General features: G+C 39.7%; 1 protein-coding gene across 2 annotated transcripts in view; it reads left to right on the top strand.

The window, feature by feature from the left end:
• Positions 1-17,257, top strand: part of Eya3 (EYA transcriptional coactivator and phosphatase 3) — an 87,341-nt gene that overhangs the window by 23,566 nt on the left and 46,518 nt on the right. For both annotated transcript variants that reach the window (XM_041651877.1, XM_041651876.1), the window contains exons 4-6: positions 3,717-3,796; positions 5,819-5,885; positions 8,882-9,018. In XM_041651877.1, coding sequence (XP_041507811.1) covers positions 3,717-3,796; positions 5,819-5,885; positions 8,882-9,018 — 284 coding nt within the window. The remainder of the gene's footprint in view (positions 1-3,716; positions 3,797-5,818; positions 5,886-8,881; positions 9,019-17,257) is intronic.

Raw genomic sequence — 17,257 nt, 5'->3', positions numbered from 1 at the left:
AACTTGTCTTGACCACTGACACCATCCATCTCTGTAACTTTTGTTCCCACATTTAGACTTCACACCTGTTAAACAGAGCTTCCCTTTGCCCCAGTCTACTGTCCCTAGCATCTTCCATTCCACTCTCTGTTATTATGAGATTAGTCTTTGGGATTGACTAGTCTAAAAACTTCATATAAAGGACTATAAGATAATGCATATAGTCTGTTTGTAGCTTTGTAATAATGTCTTCAAGGTGCCTCTCCATAGCGTGTGTATATTTGGCTGTCCTGGAACTCACTCTGTAGACCAGCCTGGCCTTGAACTCAGGGATTCATCTGCTTCTGCCTCCTGAGTGCTGGGATTAAAGATGTGGGCCACCACTCCCTACTTAATTTTCTTCCTTTTAAAAATGAGTAATACTTCTATTTTTTTCCTTTTTTTCCTGTCAGTTATTGATAATTTGCAAGAGTTTTGTTGAATGAGAAGGTATTTGAGCTGTTTAGTTTATGATGTTTGACTTTTTTTTTTCATTTTATTTTATTTATTTATTTATTTATTTATTTATTTGGTTTTTCAAGACAGGTTTCTCATTGTAGCCGTGGTTGTCCTGGAACTTGCACTATAGATAGGCTGGCCTCAAACTCACAGAGATCTGCCTGCCTCTGCCTTCTGAGAGCTGGAATTAAAGGTGTGTGCCATCACACCTGACAATCATTTTTATTTTTTTTATTTTTATTTTTTTTTAAAGATTTATTTATTTATTATATATACACCATTCCTTCTATGTATGCTTGTATGCCAGAAGAGGGCACCAGATCTCATTATAGATGGCTGTGAACTACCATGTGGTTGCTGGGAATTGAACTCAGGATCTCTAGAAGAGCAGTCAGTGCTCTTAACCTCTGAACCATCTCTCCAGCCCCTCATTTTTATTTTTTAAGCAGCTTTTTTGTTAAGCAAAATTTTACATTAATATGTTCTAAAAGTAATGTTGTCAGGCAGTATGCAGTTCTCTAGGGACAGACAATTTTAAACATTTAACAAAGTGCTAGAGTTAATTCACTGTCTTGATAGTGTGTTTCTAATCTGTGCATGTTCACTTGAATATGTAGGGGATTTTGCTATAATAAAATTCTATAGAATCATACTAGAATCAGAGACCTTTTAAAACTGGTGTGCCCAGTGTATATGAGGACATAACACTTTTAAGATTCAGGTCTTAAAAATAATATTCAGCAGTAAATATAACTTTGTAACTCAGAGTTATTCAAGTAAACAGAAAAGAAACTATCATTGCAGTGGAAATGTGAAATTCTGGTCCCCTTCATGTTCTTCCTGTATGAATTCTATTTAAGGTTTTGAGGTGAGACTCAGAAGTCCTTAGCTTTTATGTAAAATTCAGGGCATTATGATTTAGCATGTTGGTTTGTACCAATATAACTAGTTCATGCCATTTATTTCCTTTTCCACTTAATTTCCATAGTTATAATTTGGGGAGTGCATTACTGTTCCAAAAGTATAATCATTTGAGCAGAGATAAAATTGAACTTTGCTTGAGATTTAGTTTTAAAAATTAAATTTCCAGGTTGAGAAGACAGCTAAGCCATCTGCCGCTCTTGCAGGGGAACAGGATTTTGTCCTCAGCACCTGTATGGTGACTTTATAACTCCAGTTCCAAGGGCTCCGATGCCCTCTTATGGATCCATAGGTACCAGGCACACACATAGTCCACATACATGCATACTGGCAAAACTTTCATATACATGAAAAAAAAGGTTTTTGTTTTTTCCCAACTAAATGTAGGCATGGTGGTGTACACCTCTAAACCCAGCACTTAGGAGGCAAAGGCAGGTTGGTATCTGAGTTTGAGTCTAGTCTAGTCATTATATCGAGTTTCAGGCCAGCCAGGGATACATAATGAGATCCTGCCTCTGAATGAATGAATGAATGAATGAATGAATGAGTGAATGAATGAATCTGGGAAAAGTTAATTTAACATTCAAAATATACCAGAAGAAAATTTCCTTATTATTGATACTTGGATATGGTTAGCTTCAGAGGTCATATGAGAGAGCTTTAAATGTTGCCATGTAGGAACTACTTTTACCTCCGCTCAGGCATATCCTCAGATATCGAGCCTCTGGCACTGTAGCCTTTACCTGTTCCCAGGGGAGAAAGAGTAAAGCAGGCTTCTCTCAGGCATAAATGTGGGAAGGGTGCATGAACTGCAACCAAGAAATAGAACAGCACGGTTAGTGCGCATATTATGTCTGGACTTAGCTACTTTTTTGTACTGCCATTGTCCTTATAACCCAGAGAGGTGGGTTCTGTTTGTATCCTTACTGACAAGTAAACCAAAGTCTAGAGAATTTGGTGACTTGTCCAAACTACACAGCTAGTTGTTATTGGAAAAGTAGATCATGAGCTCGGCATTCAAGCTCTGGAGCTTGCACATGGTAATGAAGTTAGCTAGTTTCTGAGATAGGGTCTCACTCTGTTGTGCGGACTTGCTTTAAACTGGCTTTGTAACCCATGCTGGCCTCACTTACCACAAACCCTCTTGGCTCAGCAACCCAAGTGCTAGAGTTAGGAGTGAGTCAGCACATGAAGTTAGAAGCTGTACTCTAACCACTGTGCTGCTGTGGTAGAAGTGATGGAAACTTGAACTTACAGGGAGAGTAGAGGAGGAAAATGTTATCAAGGACTCAACTTGGAGTCATCTCCGTTCCAGAATTTTAGTGGCATTTTTGTAACATTGTAGTTTCTAATGTAATGACTTTAATCTTCCTCATTTATATGACTTACCTATTAGAATTTCTCTTAGCTTTCTTAAGGTTAATTAATAAAAAGCTATAGTGCTTGCTTAACACATTTGAGGACCTGGGTTTAGTCACTGATGCTACAGATAGTAGACAGACAGACAAACAGACAGATTGAGCTAGTGTCCTGGGTATTGACTTTGTCTCTTTGTCTTGGGGACTCTTGTGGCTCACGTATTAGAAGATGGCCTTGAACTCCTGATCTTTCTGCTGTACATGTCCCTAGTGCTGGGATTATAGGTGTACTACAACACACTTACTTTTTCTTAATAAAAGATAACAAGTTTTAAGGCTCAGAACTCCTCCTTGGGAACAAACATATTTAATCTTTAAAAACTTCTTCAAATTAAGATTTGTAGCTGATGGTGACCACTCTCTCTAATTAGAATCTCCCTACTTTGTTGTATTTCTAACCAGAGTAACATACACAGAATTGTGTGGGAAGAAAGTATACATTTCGAATGTTTTCATCACAAAGAATAAGCATGTGAGGTGGTGTTTGTTAACTAGCTTTATTTGCTATTTCATAGTATAAACACACCAACATATTACATTACAGTCCACCTAGATACAATGTATATAATGTTTTTAAAGTAACAGCACTGTGTTAGATATTCAGGGTTACTTTAACAAATGATCTTAGAGAAAAATATTTGACTTGTTTGTGACTTAACTGGGGCTTCAAAGTGATGTAAATTTCAAGGGGTCTAGGGATATGAAAAAGAACAGTCAGATATGGAAGGTACTGGCCCTGACCCTCTTGCTTTTAGCTTAGTTGCTAAAAACCAAGACTAGGGAGATCATCTAGATTTACTTCTTACTGGAATAGCCTAGGAGGAGATGGGTTTGAGCTTATCCTTTTCAGCCTTGCAGCACCTCATTCAGGGGCTAATATGTTTGTTTTGGTTCTCCTAGTCAAGTAAACAACCCGGATGTCAGTGATCAGAAGCCTGAGACATCCAGCCTTGCGTCAAATCTTAACATGTCAGAGGAAAGTAAGTACCATGTGATATGCACAGCGGATGTGGTATTCCTGTAACCGAGGGGTGTTCTTCTTGTAAAATGGGGTTTTACTGAGTGTCTGGGTTGTCCAGAATGTTTAGAAGGCTCTTCTCACCATGTTCATACATGTACTCCTATAAGCATCATTGACATACCAGCTGAGGACAAATCTCAAGGAATCTGCTCATCCAAGGAGTCATACTCAGTGACTTTTTTTTTTTTCGCTTGGAGGTTGAATTTATAAAAGTAGTAGCATTTTATTAAAATTTAAAATACTTGTGAGCTAATGCCTAACTGATCCTAAAAGAGGATTTAAGCAAAAAACAACATAAAGCCAAGTAATCCTACCTATCAATCAAATGTTCCTCCTAAACCCTCACTCTAATGCAACTCAACTCTCCCTCTTCTGTATAAGTGTGTACAAATAACTAAGCATTGTTGGCTGGAATTAACTGTCGTCATAACCACAGGCCTCGGGTGAGTACTCAGCCTTCATTTCTCTGCTGAGCCTTTCATTTTAATTACACCACCTCTTCTCTCAGAACATCAAGCTTCACTCTCACTTCCCTCATGGCTTAGCTCTTCTCAAATAAAAGCCCCACACGAGGAGTTCCTTAGTCACTACCCTATCTCTGTTTGTGATGCTGTCTTGTTTCAGAAGAGTGTTCTTGCTCTTGTCAAATCTAAGTCCCTGTCTTTGCATCCTCTCCCCTCTAGCTTCCCCAGGACTCTATGTGATGCTCCTCTCCCCTCCACTCCTGCACCGTCACATTCTTTCTCCTAACTCTTCTGGCCATAAAGAGGTGTGCTCTGGTGTCTGCCGTCTTTAGAAGGCAACACAAACTCTTTGCATCTTTTGTGAGTTACAGATTTTTGTGTGTTTCCTGACATATCAGAACCTCTGAAAGAAACTGCCTTTGCTTGCTTCCCCCCACCCATTCACTCTTCAGCCAGTTGACTTAGCTTCTGTTGTCTCTCTTCCCATGAAACTGCTTGGCGAGTCCCTCAGTTGCTGTCATGTTGCCAGTTCTAGTGGACATTTCTCTCCTCACAGTCTCCCTCTCAGCAATGCTTCCTCACTTTTCGTCCCCGATTAACCCTTCTTTTCTAAGTGTTTAATGTTAGGAGGCCTCAGGTTTGGGTTCTAGGCTACCATCCTCTTTGGGGATCCTCCCATCCATCACATTACTTTAAATGTCATACATTGTTAACAAACTCCAATTAAGTAGTCCTGGCTGGCCTGGAACTCATTAGAAGTAGACCAGGGTGTCCTTGAATTCACAGAGATGCACTTACCTCTGCCTCCTGAGTTCTGGGATTAAAAGCATGGACCATCATGCCCAGCCAAATCCCACATTTTTTTTTCCCAGACTAATTTCTCCTCTCCCAAACATCCCCTTTTTAGGAAGTTGTACTGTCCCACCATCTGTTCAAATGACAAACCTGGAAGTCACCTTGCGCTTCCCTGTCTTCCTTATTCCATACGTCGAGCTAATTCAAGTGATGTGTTAGTTACACCTTCCCTCTGTTTCATCCTCACTGTTGTTACTGTCCTCTGCGACAATAGGCTACCTTTTAAATCCCCTATTGTATAGTAACAGATTATGCCCTGGAGTAAGCATCAAGAGTGTAAAGACGACAAAGAAGAAGCATCATTTGATTTCTTAGATATGGGTATGGCTTTCGAAGTCTGTCAATGAGCATGGCTGAGAGTCTAGGGAAATTTGCTTCATAGACAGTTTTGTGATGAGAAAGTGGGGATTAGATGGGTTATCTTCAGATCTTTTCTGTGTCTATCTATCCACCTCCGTCCTATCTTGCTTCTTTTACTGCCTCTTAAACTCTGTAGACAGGTCTGTAAACAGAAATGAGGTGTTTTCTGCTACATAGTCTTTGGACCTTTTTGGCATCCAGTCTCTATGTTACTCACTTTGAAGGACTATACAATAAGATGTTTTCCACTTGATTTTTAAAATGTTCTAACTTGCTTTTACCTGATAATATCTTTCTTTCAGTTATGACATGCACCGATTACATCCCTCGCTCATCCAATGATTATACCTCACAAATGTATTCTGCAAAGTAAGTTGAATAGTTATTTCCAAACTTTTCTCTAAGTTCATTGCAAAATTTAATATTTAACTATTTTCACCTCCCTTGTTTTATGTCCTTACTCCAGTTTTTATCACATCTAAATAAAATCTGTCATCCTTTTAAAAACCAGATGGTTGCTGGAATAGAAGACTGATCAGAAAGCATGTTAGCGAGCTGACCATTTCCTTTCTGTACATTGACATATGGAGCAGGAAAAGCAGCTTAAGGTGGCTCCGGATTGGCAACTACAGACAGTTGAGCTTGAAATGAGACAAATGTGATGGGTTAAAGTTACAGAGAGGTACATTTTAGGCCTTCACAGCATACGGTCAGTGTTTAAGACTAACCAGGTTAGTCATCTTTAAGGTGGGTAGGGTGCAGAACAGTATGTATCAAGTTGTAGTTGTGTATTAATGAAGAATGAACCTACCCATACAAAGACTCAGACAGCTGCTAAGCCAGCATGTTCTTGTTGGTTTTGTGAGCAACTGCACGATTCATGAAGAAATTGGTAACAAAGGTGAGGCTGTTACAAGAAGGAAACTGTCATTTTTCCTTATTGTACTATTTACTTAAACCTTTAGTTAAAAAAAATGAGCTAATTAAAATTTTCCATATTCTGATGTTAATATTAATGTCTTTTTGGGCCAGTTGTTCTCATGTGGTTTTCTTCTGTGGCATGGCTGACACTATCTTGAAACATCATAGGGAGACTTTAACATGCCATAGGCGTGTCCACTCTTGTGCTGTGCATTCTACAAATGGACTAGGCCTCGTGCATAGCTAGCCTGGGATGAGTTCAGCCTGCAGGCCACAGAGTGCGCACACCTAGATTAGATGTGAAACAGGTCAATTCAGCAAGCTTTCTGGTATCCAAGTTGTGCCGTATTATAGTCTGGAAGTCTACCAAGTGAGATCATGTATCGTTTCTGAGCTATCCTGACTGTCCTGGTGGTGTTATCCTTAAAGATATGGGAGAAGAGACTATGGGCTTTACAATACCTGGAAATCGACCGTTTTCAGACACTGCTATTTTAAAGCATTCTCATGTGACTTGAGTGGCAACTCTTGTCTAATCTGCTTCCCAGGCTGATGCAAGTCTCTGAGACTCTGTTGAAACATGAGTGTAATGCACACACCACAGGCAGCCCTGATGTGTGCATAGCTACTACAGTCAGGTTCTTTATTTGGGTCTGCCTTTCCCTTCATTCTCACCTCCTCACCATGTATGGGACTATTGCATTCAAGTCCTCGTTTAACTTGACCTTCATTCCAATTTTATGCCCTTTTAATCCGTTTTAGAAAGCAATGTGACATTAATCTTTATTTAAAAAACAAAAGAGAACAAAGCAGAAAAACAGCACGGGCCTTCCTGTTTTGTATTTGTCTGAACTCTAGACTGGTACTGGGGCCGTGCTCCTTTCCTCTCTGAATGCACCTCCCTTAGGATTAGTATAAGGCTCCCGCTTAGATAGGAAGTCCTTGCTCTCCTTTCTGTGTGTCTCTCGTTTGTGTACAGCGTACCTGCTGGGCTCACGTGCTGCTTCTTTCTAGTCTTTTTTTATTATCTGCTTCTCCCAAAGGTGATTTTTTTGGGAAGAGAGGTTGTCTTTTCCCTTGTTAAGACATAACCCTCCTACCCCATATTTATTAAAACTTTTATGGTATGTGATAGCACTTTTTCTTACAACATATACCAAATAAGGTAAGTAGAGTTTATATAGAATATAATAGAATGGATAAACTGCCAAGTCTGAAAGCCAGGCTAAAGTCTCAGGGGTTTTACTGGTGAATTTGATTCCCTAGCTGTCCTTGGTGTGACTGGCACCAACTAGGGACAGTGTGCTGAAGCTTAAAGTGACTTCTGGGATCTGTTAACGGAGCTGGCTCCTGTTCACAAATGAGCAAACACGGTACTGGAACACACCTCCACTCCCTGTTTTTGGATGTGGTTGCTTTTCCTTGCTCCATCAGCCTCACCTTCCTTGTCTGAGAACTGCAATTGGCCCAGCGCTTGGATGAAGAGAAAGCCAGATGCTAGTTCTGTTCTGTTCATTTTTGCATTGTTCTAAAGTGTTGCTTTTGTTTAGTTCTGAGAAAGGAACTCTTTTTTTTTTCTTTTTTTTTTCCCCCCAAGACAAGGTTTCTCTGTAGCTTTGGAGCCGAGCCTATCCACCACTGCCCGGCTTTGGGACTGCTAGCTCTTGTAGACCAGGCTGGCCTCAAACTCAGAGATCTGCCTGCCCTCTGCCTCCTGAGTGCTGGGATTAAAAGCTCTGAGAAAGAATCTTAAGAGACCCAGGCTGACCTCAAACTCACTACATAGTCAAGGTTGACTAAATTCTTTCTGTAGTAAAGGATGACTTTAATCTCCTGATCCTCCTGCCTCCACCTCGCAAGTCCTGGAATTATAGACTTTCTCCACAATACCCAGTTTATGTGGTGCGGTAGTGTACGCATGCCTTTATTCCCAACACTCAGGAGGTGGGCAGGCAGATCTCTGTGAGTTCAAGGCCAGCCTGGTCTACAAGAGCTAGTTCCAGTATAGGCTTCAAAACTACAGAGAAATGCTGTCTCAAAAAAAAAAAAAAAAAAAAAAAGGAAAAAAGAATCAAATGCTCCACCAACTATGTCACCAGCCCAGATTTTAGTCATTATTCAAACACAGGGTGTAAATAAGTAATCCTCATTTAGGAGGTTAAATAAGTATCTCATTTAGGTAGGGCCTTGCATGTAACACAGTTGTCTGTAGAGTAATAGCTATAACTTGGGAAGATGTTTGAACTATTTAATTTTTCATTAAATTATTCCTTGGAAAGAGTAATGGACAAACTTGTGTTTTCTGATCATAAGAGTTATTTTGCCACGGAAAGTTAATCTCCTCATTCCTGGATTCTCTGTCTTAGTGATATTAACTGTTTTGTCCATTTTCATTAGCTGAAATGAGCCACAAATGGAACTTTTCATTTTCTCTATTTACATAGACCTTATGCACATATCCTCTCAGTTCCTGCTTCGGAAACCGCTTACCCTGGGCAGACGCAGTACCAGACACTGCAGCAATCTCAATCCTACGCTGTCTACCCTCAGGCAACCCAAACATATGGACTACCTCCTTTTGGTAAGATGGCCTGTTGTGAGCAGTTCTTAGAAGAGTGTCTCATCATTCAGAAACTGTCCCTCCTCAGAAAGCAAGCAAGGCAGACCAGGAAAGAGGAAGAAACATTGTCCTTTATAGGTGCTTGCTCATTAAGTGTGTGGTAGAAGTTGTGCTTACAGCTTTCCACAATTATTTGGTTACTCACCAAAACTTGCCTATTTCCAAGGTCTCTGAAACTTGGCCCCCTCTACTCCCTTCCACCCAAATGCTGAGGTTTGTGCTCACATTCTTGTTATGCTAAGATCTCTGAGACTAAGCTATGCTCCCCAAACTTTAGCTTATTGAAACAGAGTCTTGCTACATTGTTCAGGCTGGCCTTGAAGTTGCTGTGTAGCAAATGCTAGCTTGGAAATTTCAGTACTCCAGCTTCAACTTCGTGACTGCTGGGATTACAGGTGTGTGCCATCACATCCAACTAGAAGTTTGGAATCATTGGGAAACTGAGGGATCATCACTGATTTGCCTTACTTACATAGGACATAGTACTATGCTAAGGTAAAAGTGGTAAATATATTTTGTGGTGACTGATTTCTGCTAAAACCGTGTAGTCTAAATATTCAGTTAGAATATGTCTCATGTTTTTGTTTTATCATTGTTATTTTCTGTTTTTTGTTTTGGCTAGTTTCTCTCTTCCCTTCCCCTACTTCTCCTTCCCCAAATTGATCAAATGTTCTGATGAACCAAAAGTGCTTTTAGAATGGATGGCATTTGAAGCCATGTGCCTAGGGAATTGTTTTTATTAGTTTTATTTATCTTGGATATAAACCATAAATCAAAATTATTTACTGCAAGTTAATTTGAGGTTGAGCATTTAATAATATCTGTGGCAAATTTTCTACACATGTATGTATAAATTGATAGATTTACAGTATGCATTATTGTTCCTCTGTTCTGGCCCTGGTTTTAAAATTTAGTATTAATTTAACCTAATATGTTAAAAGTTACGTTTTGGGAGGCTAGACAGATGGCCCAGTGGTTAAGAGTACTTATTGCTCTCGCCAAAGACCCAGGTTCAGTTTCCAGTAGTAACTGGTTTTTTGTTTTTGTTTTTGTTTTTTTGTTTTGTTTTGTTTTTGGTTTTTCGAGACAGGGTTTCTCTGTGGTTTTGGAGCCTGTCCTGGAACTAGCTCTTGTAGACCAGGCTGGTCTCGAACTCACAGAGATCCGCCTGCCTCTGCCTCCCAAGTGCTGGGATTAAAGGCGTGCGCCACCACCGCCCCACCCTTCCAGTAGTAACTGTTCCAAACTTTCTGTGACTCCAGTTTTAGAGAATTCAGTTACCCTCTTCTAACCTCCTTAGGTACCAGGCATGCGTGTAGACGGACATATATGCAGCCAAAATATTCATATACATAAATAAATCTAAAAAGAATTTTTAGTAAAAAAAAAAAAACAATGTCTTTGAGACTTCATTTAAACAAGCTGAGGTTTTTTTGTTCTTGTTTTTATTCTTTTTAAGTTGTCTAGAGAAGTTATCCCATAGATGCTGGGCGTTTTAGTTGCTTTTGCTTTTAGTTTCTCTGCTCCTAATTCTGCTGGCTCACTTGGCCAGTGTCTTGTGTTACTGACAGCTTCTGAGCATTCTCTGGCTCCTTGGTAAATGCTAAATAGAATTGCTGGTACTTGTGTGCTTTTGTTTTGCGTGCTGGAGATCTGTCAGTAACCTTTTTCACACTGCACATGCACTCTACCTCAGTCCACAGCCTGTTTTATTTTCTTTTGGTGTCCGAGACAGTGTTTTATAGCCTCTAATTCTTTGTTCTTTTCTTTTTTTTTTTTTTTTGGTTTCTTGAGAGTGCTTGAAAATATAGGATGCACCACTATATTATATATAGCTCCTAGATGGTAATAATACATAACAAGGTCTCTGTATGTCTCCTTAAGCTCAGTGATCCTCTTGCTGCAGATTTCCCTGGTATATACCACCAGATGTGTGTGGTTATTTCTTTCCTTTATAAAAACAATGATTTGAAAAGACCTATTTATTTATTTATTTACGTCTGTGGGTGTTTTGTCATCATGTACATCTGAGTACCAGAAGAGGGTGGAAGACTCCATGGCACTTCAGGTACAGATGGTTGTGAGCCTACCTGCAGGTTCTGGGAAGTGAACTCAGGACCTCTGGAAGAGCAGTCAGTGCTCTTAACTGCCAAGCTACCTCTCCAGGCCTGTGGTTATTTGTTACTGCATATATTAAGCTAAAGTTTTCTTTCTTTTTTTTTTTTTTTTTTTTGGTTTTTCGAGACAGGGTTTCTCTGTAGCTTTGGAGCCTGTCCTGGAACTAGCTCTTGTATACCAGGCTGGCCTCGAACTCACAGAGATCCGCCTGCCTCTGCCTCCTGAGTGCTGGGATTAAAGGTGTGCGCCACTACCGCCTGGCTAAGCTAAAGTTTTCTCTGATGGCTCATAATAGGCTATCAGTGTACAGTAATTATTTTTATACTTCTTCCCCTTCATTCTCTTCGAAATTTATGGTTAGTAAGCCCAAGCTCTATTAACACACTGAATTGTTGATCCCATCTGTTGTTGAATAATAAAGATTCTTTTACCCCAAATTCAGTTTGATAAAACACCTCACTGCCAGGCAGTCATGGTGCACGTCTTTATTTGGGAGGCAGAGGCAGGCGGATCTCTGTGTGTTCGAGGCCCACCTGGTTAACAGAACGAGTTCTAGGACAGCTAGAGCTACACAGAGAAACCCTATCCCTGTTTACCATAGCCCTGAGATCAGGCACATACTGAAACCATACCTAGATTGTTACATGGGCTCTGGAATGCAAACTTGGGTCCTCATGATTGACTAGCACAGAACTCTTAACCACTGAGCCATCTCTCTTTGCCTCTATCTGTCTGTCTGTCTAATCTATCTAATCTATCTATCTATCTATCTATCTATCTATCTATCTGTTTTTATTGTTTTACTGAGCTATACACAGTCCTCTCTGCTCCACTCCCTTCCTCCCCTTTCCTTCTCTATCCTCTCCCACGACTCCAACTCTCCCAATTTACTCCTGTGTAGATCCATGTATATCTCTCTTAGGTAGGATTCTTTTTGTTGCCTAGGTTCTGGGGTTGTGGGCTGTAGGCTGGTTTTTCTTTTTCTTTTTTTTTTTTATGTCCAAATCTAAAAGCCACGTATAAGTGAGTGCATATTATATTTGTCTTTCTGTGTCTGAGTTACCTCACTCAATATGTTTTTTTTTCTCGATCCATCCATTTGCCTGCAAATTTCAAGATGTCATTATTTTTTTACTGCGTTGTAGTATCCCATTGTGTAAATGTACCACATTTTCTTTATCCATTCTTGAGGGGAATCTATGTTGTTTCCTGGTTCTGATTATGACAAATAATGCTGCTATGAACATAGTTGAGCACATGTCCTTGTGGTATGATTGAGCTTCCTTTGGATATATATCCAAAAGTGGTATGGCCGGGTCTTGAGGGAGATTGTTTCCTAATTTTCTGAGAAGTTGCTGTACTTATTTCCAAAGCGGCAGTACAAGTTTGCATTCCCATCAGCAATGCAGGAGTGTACCCCTTACCCCACATCCTCTCCAGCATAAGTTGTCATCAAAGTTTTTGATCTTGGCCATTCTGACAGGTGGAATCTCAGAGTTATTTTGATTTGCATTTCTCTTGATTTATTTCCTAAAGTGTCTTTCAGCCATTTGAGATTCATCTGTTGAGAGTTCTCTGTTTAGGTCTGTACTCCATTATTTTTATTAGATTATTTGTTCTTTTGATGTCAGGTTTCTTGAGTTCTTTGTATATTTTGGAGATTAGTCCTTTGTCCAATGTGTGGTTGATGAAGATCTTTTCCCATTCTGTAGGCTATCGTTTTGTCTTGTTGACCTTGTCCTTCGCTTTACAGAAGCTTTTCAGTTTCAGGAGGTCCCGTTTATTAATTGTTGCTCTCAGTGTCTGTGCTGCTGGGGCTATATTTATGAAGTGGTCTCCTTACCACTTTCTCTTCTTTTTTTAAATCTTTTTATATATTTTTATTGAGCTCTACATTTTTCTCTGTCCCCCTCCTTATTTCTCCCCTCCCCTTCAACCTTCTCCCAAGGTCCCCAATGCTCCCAGTTTACTCAAGATATCTTGTCTTTTTCTACTTTCTATGTAGATTAGATCTATGTATGTCTCTCTTAGAGATCTCGTTGTCTAGGTTCTCTGGGATTGTGATTTGTAGGTTGGTTTTCTTTGCTTTATGTTTAAAAACCATTTATGAGTGAGTACATATGATAATTGTCTTTCTGGGTCTGGGTTACTTTCTCTTCTATGAGGTTCAGTGTGTTTAGTTATATGTTGAGGTCTTTGATCCATTTGGATTTGAGATTTGTGCATGGTGATAGATATGGATATATTTGCATTATTCTACATGTTGATATTCAGTTATGCCAGCACCATTTATTGAATTTGCTTTTTTTTTCCATTTTATATTTTTAACTTCTTTGTGAAAAATCAGGTTTGTAGGTGTATGGATTGATATCCGGGTCTTCGGTTCAGTTCCATTGGTCCTCCTGTTTGTTTTTATGCCAGTACCAGGCTTTTTCCAGTACTGTAGCTCTGTAGTAGAGTTTGAAGTTAAGAATTATGATGATTCCAGAAGTTCCTTTATTGTAGAGGATTTTTGTTGTTGTTTTTTCATATGTTCTTTTGAAGTTTGTAAAGAATTTTGCTGGGATTTTGCTGGAATTTGCATTGATTCTGTAGATTGCTTTGGGTAAGATTGCCATTTTTACTATGTTACTTCTACCTTCCAAAGAGCATGGGAGATCTTTCCATTTTCTGGTGTCTTCAATTTCTTCTTCAAAGATTTAAAGCTCTTGTGATACAGGTCTTTCATTTGTTTGGTTGGATTTACTCCAGGATATTTTATGTTACTTGTGGCTATTGTGAAGGGTGATGTTTCTCTGGGCTGAGAAAGAAATCAGAGAACCTGGCCCCTATTTATTATATCTCTTAACGTTACTCTATCTTTTCTGTTTCAATTTTATGAATTTTGTGTACATGTAACTGAGTGAATGCACAAGTGAGAGCCAGTTCTCTACTGCCCCCTTGTGGGATCGGGGGAAATCAAACACATGTCCTGTATCTAAGGGCCTCCTGCTGCACTATCTCACAGGCCTTCTGTTTGTCTTTTTTAAACAGGGTCTCACTTGGTTCGGGCTGGCTTTGAATTCTGTATGTATTTGAATCTGACCTTTGACTCCCAGTCCTTCTGCCTCCACCTCCCAGATGCTGGGATAGCAGGCATGTGCAACCATGCCTGGCCTAGTTACAAATCATTTTCTTGGGACCTGCCTTTAATAAGATTAATTTTTTTTTAGAACCCATCAGGATCACTCAGCAGGTAGAGGCTCTTGAAGTGCAAATCTGACAACCTGAATTTGATCCCTAGAACTCACACATAGGTGAAGAAGAAAACCACTTCCACTAAGTTGCACTGTGGTACTCATAAATGTGTGTGCATGAGGGTATTTACACATGAGTGCAATACTGATTTAAATAAATACTTTTTTCTTGGAATTTAATACATGACTCTCTTTGGTATTATATTTATGTACTTAGATATAATTTTTTTTATTATTTTTATTTTCAAGGCAAGGTTTTTCACTGTGTAGTCCTGGAACTTGCTCGGCAGATCAGACTGGCCTCACTCAAACTCACAGACATCTGCCAGCCTCTGCTTCCCATGTGCTGGGATTAAAGGCGTGCGCCACCACTGCCCAGCAGAAAATGCTTCTTTTGAAATTAGGGTTTTAGTGGGTTTGTTACCTTAGTGCTGTTTTCAGGTTAACTAGTTTGTTAATATATTTCAAGTATAAGTAGACATTTGAAAATATCCTTATTAATTGTAGCCAACTATAGTTACTCGCTTCTTTAATTGGGAAACAGAGGCAGGAAGTTTGCCATGACTTTGGTCATCCTGAGCCAAAACAAATTTTGTTTGTTGAAACCATAACTCAACAAACAAAAAAACAAGTAAACACACACAAAACCCTAAACTAATGAATAAATTTTCATTATAATTATATTTTTAAATGTTTGTTGTAGCTGGGCAGTGATGCCACACGCCTTTAATCCCAGCACTCATGTCAGCCTGGTCTATAGAGTGAGTTCCAGGACAGCCAGGACTACACTGAAGAACAAACAAAACAAAAATAGTCACTGTATCATGCAAAATATGTTAGAATAGGACTTCACATTGTTGTCTCATTCAATGCTAAAGTAGATCTTATAGTAAGTAGTAATACTGTCCCCTTTCAGCAGCTAAAGTCATAAAATTAGTAAATGTATAGGTTTAGATTTAAGCCTTGGTCTGATAAATTCTTCTAAATTTTGATCTTTATTAAAAAGATGGTCTCAGAGTTCAGCTTGAAATCAAAGTGTCCTCTTTTAAAAATATGGGAAAAAAGTAAAAGAAATCTAGAAAAATTGTTAGGGGTCGTCTGTACTCATATCTTTCTTGAGCTATAGAAAGTTGGGTGTTGTGATAGGAAAGGGGTTTGGAGCCCTGTGTCTGGTGGGCTGAGAAGTGAATGAGGCTCACACAGTGTGGTCAGAGCCAGCAATAATCTGCTTATTTTGAAAGAACTTTGATGTGAGGTAGAAAACTTAGTGATGCGTATTAAGAGTTCATTCCAGTTCCAGAATCAGATTCAGTTCTAGAAATTTATTGAGTGGAACTAATTAGAGTTACAAAAATTTGTTAACAGAGATACTCATTGCAGCATTACTTATAGTAGTAAGAACTTAGAAAATGACCAGGCAGTGGTGGAGCATGCCTTTAATCTGAGCACTTGTAAGGCAGAGGTGGGTGGATCTCTGTGTGTTCAAGACCAGCCTGGTCTGCAAAGTGAGTTCCAGGATAGCCAGAGCTACACAGAGAAACCCTGTCTCAAGCAACAACAACAAAAACCCAAACAAACATAAAGAATTTAGAAACCTGTACAAGTGCATTAGAAAAGCATCTGTCAGTCGGGTGGGGGTGGTGCACGCCTTTAAACGCAGCACTCAGAGGCAATCCCTGTGAGTTCGAGGTCAGCCTGATCTACAAAGTGAGTGCTGGGACAGGCTCCAAAGCTATACAGAAAAGCCCTGTCTCAAAAATCCAAAAAAAGAAAAGCATATGTTAAATTGCAGTTGTCCATATAATGGAAAACTCAGTAGCCATTATAATTTATGGTCTTTTAAATTGTTTTTTAAGTCGATTTGTTTTATGAGTAAATATTTTGTCTGCGTGTGTGTGTGTGTGTGTGTGCGCGCGCGCGCCACATGCTTGGTACCTGTGGCGGTCAGAAGAGAATATCAGATCCCTGGTGGAGTCACAGATGGTTGTGAGCCATCACGTGGATGCTGGGAACTAAACCTGGGTCATCTGCAAGAGCAACAAGTGCTCTTAACTGTGAGGCCACCTCTCCAGCCACAATTTGATAGGGGGTAGAAGTATGTGTATATACCTAAGTATACTGCCTATAGAGGACAGAGGTGTTAGATGCCCTGAAACTAAAATATATAGGCAGCTGTGAGCTGCCCAACCTGGATGCTCAAAAGCAAACTCAGGTTCTCTGCAAGAGTAACACATTTTCTTTACCACTGAACTGTCTCTCCAGCCCCCATAATTTATATTCTTAAAACATCTATGGCTATTGGGAATGTAAATTTGTATAGCCATTGTGGAACTTTTTCAAAAAAGAACCCACATATGGGCCAGCTGTACCACTTTGGTTTCTGTCTGAAGAACACTATCTCAGCTCCCACAGGGCTACCTGAATATCCGTTTTTATTACTTCACTGTTCACAGTACTCAGGAAATGGAATCAGCCGTAATGTCCATCAGTAGGACTGCAGCCAGGTGTGGTGGCACACAGAAATAGAGGCAGGAAGGTTAAGAATTGAAGGTCTAAAACAACAAAAACAAACTGAAAGCCCAGAAAAATCAAGTCATGACATGTACAGAAAAATGTCTGAAGTTGGAAGTCATTATGTTAAGCAAAACAAGCCAAACTCAGATCTACACCAGTGTTGTCTTGGTGTGTGGAACCTCACTTTAAATTGTGTATAAGCAGGGAGGGATCTTGTAAGCAGAAAGTCTTGAAGGGAGGGGGAAAGAGAAGGTGAATGGAGTGGATGCGGTGAGAAAGCAGCAGGCGGGGTCTGCTGAGCAAGGCCAGGAGTGTAGGCTGTGGGGCGGGAG

This window comes from Microtus oregoni, unplaced genomic scaffold (genome assembly GCF_018167655.1).
Source record: "Microtus oregoni isolate MIOR12 unplaced genomic scaffold, Mior012 000005F_ref0000423, whole genome shotgun sequence".
NCBI classification, from domain to species: domain Eukaryota; kingdom Metazoa; phylum Chordata; class Mammalia; order Rodentia; family Cricetidae; genus Microtus; species Microtus oregoni.
The sequence above is the reverse complement of the archived record's forward strand: the minus strand, read 5'-3'. Positions and strand labels throughout refer to the sequence as shown.